Source organism: Gorilla gorilla, chromosome 1, assembly GCF_029281585.2.
Source record: "Gorilla gorilla gorilla isolate KB3781 chromosome 1, NHGRI_mGorGor1-v2.1_pri, whole genome shotgun sequence".
Taxonomy (NCBI): Eukaryota; Metazoa; Chordata; class Mammalia; order Primates; family Hominidae; genus Gorilla; species Gorilla gorilla.
In genome coordinates this window covers 99,068,953-99,077,897 of record NC_073224.2, presented here as the reverse complement: position 1 = coordinate 99,077,897, position 8,945 = coordinate 99,068,953, and the positions used below count along the sequence as shown (strand labels likewise).

At 39.4% G+C, this 8,945-nt stretch overlaps 1 protein-coding gene across 2 annotated transcripts in view; it reads right to left on the bottom strand.

Moving 5' to 3' along the window:
• Positions 1-227: 227 nt before the first annotated feature.
• The window catches only part of FCRL2 (Fc receptor like 2), a 31,629-nt gene continuing 22,911 nt past the window's right edge, over positions 228-8,945 (bottom strand). Inside the window, exons 8-12 of one of the 2 annotated variants that reach the window (XM_019024958.4) lie at positions 4,137-4,164; positions 3,363-3,448; positions 3,041-3,106; positions 1,364-1,392; positions 228-1,267 (exon numbers count right to left, since the gene is read on the bottom strand). In XM_019024958.4, the coding sequence (XP_018880503.3) occupies positions 1,229-1,267; positions 1,364-1,392; positions 3,041-3,106; positions 3,363-3,448; positions 4,137-4,164 (248 nt within the window). In that variant the 3' untranslated portion in view covers positions 228-1,228. The remainder of the gene's footprint in view (positions 1,268-1,363; positions 1,393-3,040; positions 3,107-3,362; positions 3,449-4,136; positions 4,165-8,945) is intronic. The other variant, XM_063693845.1, reaches the window with a different exon arrangement.

The window sequence follows — 8,945 nt, the reverse complement described above, 5'->3', positions numbered from 1 at the left end:
AAAAAAAAAAGAAAGAAAGAGAAAAATTACCTATTGAGTACAATGCTAATTACCTTGGTAACAATCTGTACCAATCTGTAATCTGTACACCAAACCCCTGTGACATGCAATTTACCCATATAACACACCCACACGTGTACCCCCTGAACCTAAAATACAAGTTGGAAGAAAGAAAAAAAGGAAAATGTGCATTCACAGAAAAAAGAAAATATGATAGTATCAAATCCATAGATTATTTACATTTTATTCTATATACTTACAAAAGTAATATCATAGTTTATTGCAAATACTCATATTTACTAAGTCAAAAATCACATTTTTGCAACTATATGCATACTTTGGTGATATTGCAGGTTCAGTTCCAGACCACCAAAATAAAACAAATGCTGCAATAAAGCAAGTCACACAGATTTTTTGGTTTCCCAGTGCATATAAGTTATGTTTACACTCAAGTCGATGCACATAAAGAAGAAAATCTGGAGGAAACGGCTAAATTCCTGGAAACACACAATCTCCCAAGATTGAACCAGGAAGAGACAGAAACCCCTCCTAGACCAATATCAAGCGCTGAAGTTGAATTAGTAATAAAAAACTTACCAACCAACACAAAAGCCCTAGACCAGATGGATTCATAGCTGAATTCTACAAGATGCAGAAAGAATAACTGGTACCAATCCTGCTGAAACTATGCCAAAAAATCAAGGAGGAAGGGCTCCTGCCTAACTCATTCTATGAAGCCAGCATCAGCCTGATACAAACATTCTGGCAGAGACACAGTGGAAAAGAAAATTTCAGGCCAATATTCCCAATGAACATATTTGCAAAAATTCTCAACAAAATATTAGCAAACTGTATCCAGCAGCACATAAATAAGTTAATACACCACTATCAAGTCCTGTTCTCATCACCTCACAGTAGATGAAGGTGAGACCTTGTATCTCTTATTCATTCTTCCCTCAAATCTTTACACACTGATTGCTTAAGAGAAGGTAGCAGAAATAATTTATTTGCACAGTGTCTGGATGTAGCAGCAGTTCAATGAATATTGATAGGTAAAAGAAGATATTGGAGAAGAAACATCATCAGGACAAAAATGACAGGAGGTGCCTCCTGAGGCACGTTCTGGCTGTGGCAGGTGATAAGCCTCAAGCATTTTCATAGGTTTTATAGCAAGTCTTAATGATGCCCCATCCTTGCTGTTGATCTTCCCTTCTGATTCCTCCAAGGGTTATGATTTCTTCACAGAAGAGTAGATGACTTGGGAGTCCTGGGAGAGACACACAGGAATAAAGACCAAGGTGATCAAGAAAATAAATAGGGGGGAGGAAGGAAAGATGAAGAAATTCCAAGGTGTCTAGCTCACCTTGTTCTCCAGAAGTGTCCTGATGTTTGCTGTTAAGGAAAAAGTAATAGTTCTGAGCTCTTGCATTCTTACTTAGGCCTCACTCCCAGACTTTATGCCCCAGGACATAGAACTACTATGCTTAGTATGTGGAATCCCATTTTCTCCTGTTCTGTAAAATCCTTTCTTAAAGTTGTTAATACTGAAGTCCTTCTAAGACTCTATCCATCTTCCAAGCCCTCCACCAGCACTTACTAACAAAGCGCTTCCTTTCTCTAATGCAACTTCCCATAGGTCATTGTCTTTATAATTTTTTCCTCTTGACTTCTCTGTTACAGCATTCTGTCAGGGCTGTTTCCTGTTCTTTCTCTATGTTCCTGAGATAACCAATCACGTATGGTTCACCTCACTACATAGAAGGAAATTGGAATAGAAGCATAGATAACAGAAGACAGACTCTGAATCACATAGTATTTTGAGTCTGGTTGCAGGAGCTGCTTAGTGATGTCTGCTTCTTTTCCCCTTTTTCCAGGTAGGCATAGTGGGATGACATCCCTTTCCTTCCCTTGAAGATTTACAGCTAGAGGGCTTGGAAAGTGACTGCACTTTTTGATTCTGCTAGGCTGGTCAGATAGAGAAAGAGAATGATAGGGTAATCAACTCTCTATAGGAAGTTGAAGTGGCAAATCTAAGCAAGGCAGACAGAGGACCCACCTTCAGAGGCTCAGAGGAGAGTGGCTAGATGACCACTGACCAGGAAATCAGCCAAGCTGTCAACAGCCACTGGCTCCATCAGAGGCAACCAGGAGTACAGAACAAAGGACAGCTTTTAGGGTTGTTGATATAAGCGTTGTAGTTTTAAGGGCACTGGAGCAGAAGCTTAAAGGACACTCCTCTGCACTGCTGCAGAACTCAGCAGTTCCTGCAAAGCTACATGTCAAAGTGAAAATTCTCTAGGTCATGTTGATTTATTCAGTTATTCCTCCCATCCCATATGAAGACTACAGATCCTTCAAAAGAGACACTTTAATGACACTGTTCACCTGAGAGAATTCCTCTTGGACTTTAGACATGCTCACTCTTGCCTGATTTCCTTCTTTTGCCTTGAATCTTAGATTCTCCCTGACTATCTAACCCGATTCAAATGAAGACTCATTAGACCATCACCCTATTTTTTTTTTAAGTTTGCTTTCTTCACAAGAGCCTACCTCCAGGTGTCTCTTGATCCCTCCTGGATCAACAGATTTCCTATCAAGGGCAAGTGATGTATTAAAGCCTCTATTGCTGGCTGGGTGCAGTGGCTCACACCTGTAATCCCAGCACTTTGGGAGGCTGAGGCGGGTGGATCACTTGAGGTCAAGAGTTTGAATCCAGCCATGGTGAAACCCTGTCTCTACTAAAAATACAAAAATTAGCTGGGTGTGGTGGCGCATGCCTCTCATCCCAGCTACTCAGGAGTCTGAGAGAGGAAAATCAAGCAACTTTCCTGTATCAGCTCACAGGCAGAGATTGCAGTGAGCTGACATTGCACCACTGCACTCCAGCCTGGGCAACAGAGCAAGGCTCCTCAAAAACAGATAGATAGATAGACAAATAAATAAATAAATAAATAAATAAATAAATAAAGCCCCTATTGCATACAATGCATCACTTTCCTGTGAATATGCATCTGACAAGAATCACTTTGCAGTTTCTCACCTGAGCCTTCTGGCTGCTGGATGCTCCAGACCTGAGAATAAACCACATCCACATCTACAGAGCCCACTGCAGGGAGAAGACAAGAGTTCACAGATGTTGGTGGCCCAGGGTTCACACTTCATACACATCTTCCCAGACCCTGGCTTAATGATTATATCCTTCCTCTCAACCCCAACATGATTCTGAGAGAGTCATTTATTTATTGGGAATGGCTGGGCCTCGGGTGTTGGGGTGGCTACACCACCCACCTAATGGTCTCCGCTCCTGTCTCCTCTTTCTTTTCTGACTCAGCCTCAGAGCCCCTCCCAGTGGAGACACTCACCATTGACATACACTGGCTGCAGCTCCTCCATGTCTGGGGTTGGGCTTGAATAGGTGAACTCTTGAGGATTTGGCCTGGAAGCCCCTCTGTGAGAAAGTGAATTAACTGCATGATAGTCCCCAGGGCAGTGAGTGAGAACAGAGGGGAGACTGGCTGAGGAGAGAGCAGGTAGAAGCCCTGCAGCCATGGCTCTCTGCTTGGGTGATTTTATGGCACTTTGTGTAGACTATCTACTTTGATATGGCCAAAACTTCTGTTCCTTATCTTTGGCTTTTTCAAAAGTTATAAATAAGACAATGATATTGCTCCAGAATCTTTTTTTTCTTATAAACTGTCATAAAACTTTGCCTGCCTTTTTCTCATTACTTTATCTCTCTCACTCGTTCTTGTACTCTGGACATGTACTACATACCTATAGCACAGTATGTCCCTGGAGGAAATACATATTTTGTGTGTACATTCATTCCTCTAAATATCTAACAAAAACTTACTTATACATTATAGGTATTCAATAATCTTGAATATATGAATTTATATATTAATTTAAATGTATGTAATCCTATACAAGATAACACCAAGGATCATGTGGACCACCTTAAGACAGTGCCCTGGTGGCAGAAATGTAATGCAGTAGAGACGAGAGTAAGTATTATAGAAAGATACCATGTTAATTACATAGCCTCAGTCTCAACGTACAAGCAGAGTACAGTAGGTAATTAAAACTGAATGAAGGAGACCTCTAGAATTAAAATTTTTACTAGGAAGAGTTCTCACCTGGGTTCATCAGTGGCAGAACTTTCTCCTGAAATGCAAATAAAACAAAATTCATTTCAGAGAAGGAAGCTTTATCTCTTAAAATTTTGACATGATTTAACTACGTATAATCAGCTGGTAAGACATAAGATATAGAAGAGTAATCCAATTGTATTTCATCTAAATGGCTACTTATTTATTCCAACACAACTAGTTGTTAGTAAAATAATTCACTCTTTTTTTCCCACTGATCTAAAATGCCACTTCAAATGGCAAACCCTTCATGAACTGGTAACTGTTTCTTGATTTTCTATTCTGTTCTATTGTCTCTTTGTCTATTCATGTACCTGTACAATGTTGTTTTAACTATCCTAATGTATAACATATTTTAACCATTGATGACTAATTTTATTTTATTGCTCTTCTGTATTAGATTTTATGCAGCCATTCTTAATTTTTAAATGTTTGATATTTGCAACACTTAGTCTTTAGGAGTGATCTTGGGGCTAAGCTGGATATTGACATTCGTAAGGCAAACTAGGCCATCTCTTGCACCATTTTGCTTTGTGGAGAGATGTAAAACAAGAAACGCAGTATATTAGCATAGATGTATCAGCTGTGTCTTTAAAGAGAATCCTCATAGTGATCCAGGAGATATTTTGTAGTTCTCCATTAATAACCTCAGGAAACAATGCCACATAGATGTATATAGAGGCCACCCCAGCTCAAAAGCTTCATGCTTTGTAGAAATCAGTATCGCTTGTAACACCCATGAGTGTATGCATGTAGCTTCCAGAGGTCACCACTACAAGAGACATGCTGAATTTCAAGAGTTACATTGCATTTGGGGATACCCCAGTTGTGCTTCCCATCAGGCTTACATAATCGTGGTCAAAGTCTTCCCAGTTTAGATGCAGTTTGCCAATCATGGAAAATACTGCTAGTAGCTCAGCCAATATTTCAACTTTGTTAGGCTTTACAGAAAACAGTGCTAGAAAATTAACTTTGATTTAGTTTGCCAAGGAGAAGGTAAAACTTCTTTATAATTAGCTTGTTTAGTCTTCAAGGAAAGGAATGACCTCACAATTGTCTACCAAGACAAACTGTCATTAAAGCATAAGTAAGGGGCAGTCAGTCATATTCAAACATGTATTAAATTAGTGTATATGTTTCCAGCAATTCATTCTTGAAGAAATTATTTTAAAATGGACTTCAAAAATAGTTCTACTATCTAAGCACTTTTGAATAATAACAAAATCTGATGATACATTGGTTCACAAAGAAAATCTCCAAAATATTCCAAAAATCAACATGGTACAAATAATATTCCTTGATCATAATGGAACTGGTAATTCATAACAAAACTATGAAAAAATGGACATATGTCTATAATTTGTCAATTTAAAGGAAGCAAGTCTTAAGCAACTGAATACGTATACAAATATATAAGAAAAAAAGGAAGACTCAATATCCAATTTGTTCAAAAGAATCAAACTAACAAAAATAGAAGGCAATAACTAACAAAGATAAAAGCAGAATTCTAGAATTAGAAAGAAATATTGGTAGATCAAATAATAAATTCTAAGAGTTTTACCATACAGGAGATAGAGGCACTATCTTTCTAGATGATTACATTTCAAAGGGCTGGCTCCCAAGTCTTAGAGATAGACATTTCTGGGTTGTAAAACTGGCAAGAGGCTAAGAGAAGATTTATATCTCAAAGAGGCAGAGAAAGAATTTACAATTGCAAGTTTTCTAAAGTAAATGCTCTAAGAAAAGGGAGATGAGGAGCCTATAGTCAATCGGAGGACAATATTAAGGCCAGCTTGGTGTGGGGAGGAGTGCCCTGTGTGGACACATGCCTGAAGAATCTTAAGGAGCCTTGAAAAGCAGATAAAGGAACATTCATTTCAGGGGAGATACGGTCATCTGCCTGAGGCAGGAGCTGCATATTTACAGGTGGGTGCAATGGTGTGCAAGTGTTTCTTGTGGATGGATCTGAGCCCTGTGGAAGAGAGGCAAAGCTTGAAGCCATTTCAAAATCTGGCCAAGAGGACTTCCTGAAGAGGTATAGGGTTCCAAAATAAGGGTGGAGGGGAAGAGGAAGAAGACTTTAGATTCTTAGGAACTGAAGAGAGATGTTAAGTGCTCAGCTGGAGAAGAATGAATCACCTGCATCACAAGATGCAGGTAGGTAATGTTAATAGTTGGGGGGCTCTGGAGAATCCAGAAACACACCCCCAAAATAGGAGCTGATTTTCTCAACCGAGCAAACCTGGAGAGTCAGCTTTTTCAGAGCCAGAGGAAATCAATGCCAACCATGGGGGTTTCAAAAACAGAAGCAAGTTGAGGAAAGAGAGAAACATCTGGCCAGAACCCTTTCCATATTGCAGAAGGCTGGCCTGAAGAGGGTCTGAGCTGAGTGGGTGGGAGGTGAGTGCTTTAACTTTGAGATTCAGAAAGCTGCTTAATGAACAAGCGCTCTTTGGAGAAACTATGTTTTTGTTGTTGTTTGCCTAAAATTATATAGGAGTGATATGGTGTGGCTGTGTCCCCACCCAAAATCTCATCTGGAATTCCCACATGTTGTGGGAGGTACCCAGTGGGAGGTAACTGAATCATGGGAGCAAGTCTTTCCCGCGCTGTTCTCGTGATAGTGAATACGACTCACAAGATCTGATGGTTTTGAAAAGAGGAGTTTCCCTGCACAAGCTTATCTCTTTGCCTGCCGCCATCCACATAAGATGTGACTTGCTCCTCCTGGTTTTCTGCCATGACTGTGAGGTTTCCCCAGCCATGTGGAACTATAAGTCCAATTAAACCTCTTTCTTTTGTAAATTGCCCTGTCTCAGGTATGTCTTTATTAGTAGCATGAAAACCGACTAATACAAGGAGTAAGTGGATAGACTATGGGCCTGCCTGTGATTTCAACCAGAGTCAGGGAAAATATAATCCTCTAAGACTGAGTGTGAATGGGCAGTAGGAAGAGGAAGATAAAAAATTAAATTTTATGGTTGCACTCTAAAAGTACCCTTGTTAGATGAATCAGTTATCATAGCAAAAATTAATCAATATCTCAGGAGTAAACTTAGCAAGAAATGGTGAAAGCCTATATAAGTAAAACTGTAAAATACTATGACTCAAAATTTACCAAAAGTAGACATACTCTTGGATAGAAACATTTCTCATTATAAAGCTGTCAATTCTTCCTTAATTAATCTCAAAATTTAAGAGAATCCTAACAAAACTACTTTGTTGAGAGACACTGATTATATTGTTTGTCGGGAAAATAAATAAGCAATAATATCCAGAAAAGTTCTGTAAGAATAACATAGTCATGATGGGAACAACCTTGATGGAAGAAAAAAATGTAGTTATGAAGCGAAGGCATACAAGTCACACACACAAACACACGTATGCACACACTGACATACACACAAACAGAATAGGGCATCAAAGTTAGATCTGAATAGTATCAGATATTTAGTATAGCTGAACTGCTTTTATCCATAACACTTCTGTTGCCGTGTGTGTGGGGTTTTTCTTCCCCGTACCAGTCAATTTTCCAACTCTTAGGACACTAGTTACTATTAAACTCAGTCCTGACACTACTCAGAGTTAGTGCAGACCCCATAGGTAAAGGGGTGTGTCCCACAAAACTGCCCCCAACCCCAGATGCCAATAATATGTCATGGGCCTCATATCCTTCTGACCAAATGGCTATAAATTGGGGATTCCCAGGACTCTTTCCTCAGTTTCAATAATTTGCTATATAGAACTCGAAGAAACACTTCAGTTACTCTTGCTGGTTTATTACAAAGGATGTTATAAAAGATACAAATATACAACCAAACGAAAAAGTTTAGGTAAGACAATGTCTGGAAGTGTACTGAACACTGGAGTTTCTGTTCCCAAGGGAATGGGGTGCTCTACCCTCCCAGTACATTAATGTATTCACCAACTGGCAAGCTTGCCAAATCCCATTGTTTAGGATTTTTATAGCGGTCCCATTACATAGGTATGATTGATTAAATCATTGGCAATTGGTGGTTAGATGAATCTTCAGTCCCTCTCCTGTCCTCAGAGGTCCAGGGGTGGGGCTTAAAGTTCCAACCCTCTAATCACAAGGTTGGTGTTTCTGAAAACCAGCTCTCATATTGAAGCTATCCAGGAGCCCCTCTGTTGAGAGTCATCTCATTAGCATACCAAAGACACTCAACACTCAAGGAATTCTTAGAGTTTTAGGAGCTCAGGGGTCAGGAACTAGGGACAAAGACCAAATATATTAAATAATTTCTTCTTATATCACAATACCACAGGGTATTATAAAGGCATCACTTTACTTAAAAAAGATAATTAAATAAATCACATAGAAATAATGAAATAGCTATCTGAAAAAAAAGATTAGATTCTAGTTCAGTACCTATTCAAGAAGATTTCTGGATGTGTCACAGGTATTTGAACCAGAGCAACTCCATCTTGAACAGGAGTTGGGTAAAATGAGGCTGAAACCTACTGGGCCCCATTCCCAGACAGTTAGGCATTCTAAGTCACAGGATGAAATAGGAGGTCGGCACAAGATACAGGCCATAAAGACCTTGCTGATCAAATTGGTTGCAGTAAAGAAGCCAGCAGAAACCCACCAAAACCAAGATAGAAACAAGAGTGACCTCTAGTTGCCCTCACTGCTACACTCCCACCAGTGGCATGATAGTTTACAAATGCCATGGCAATATCAGGAAGTTATCCAATATGGTCTAAAAAGGGGAGGCATGAATAATCCACCCCTTGTTTAGCATATCATCAAGAAATAACCATAAAAATGGGCAA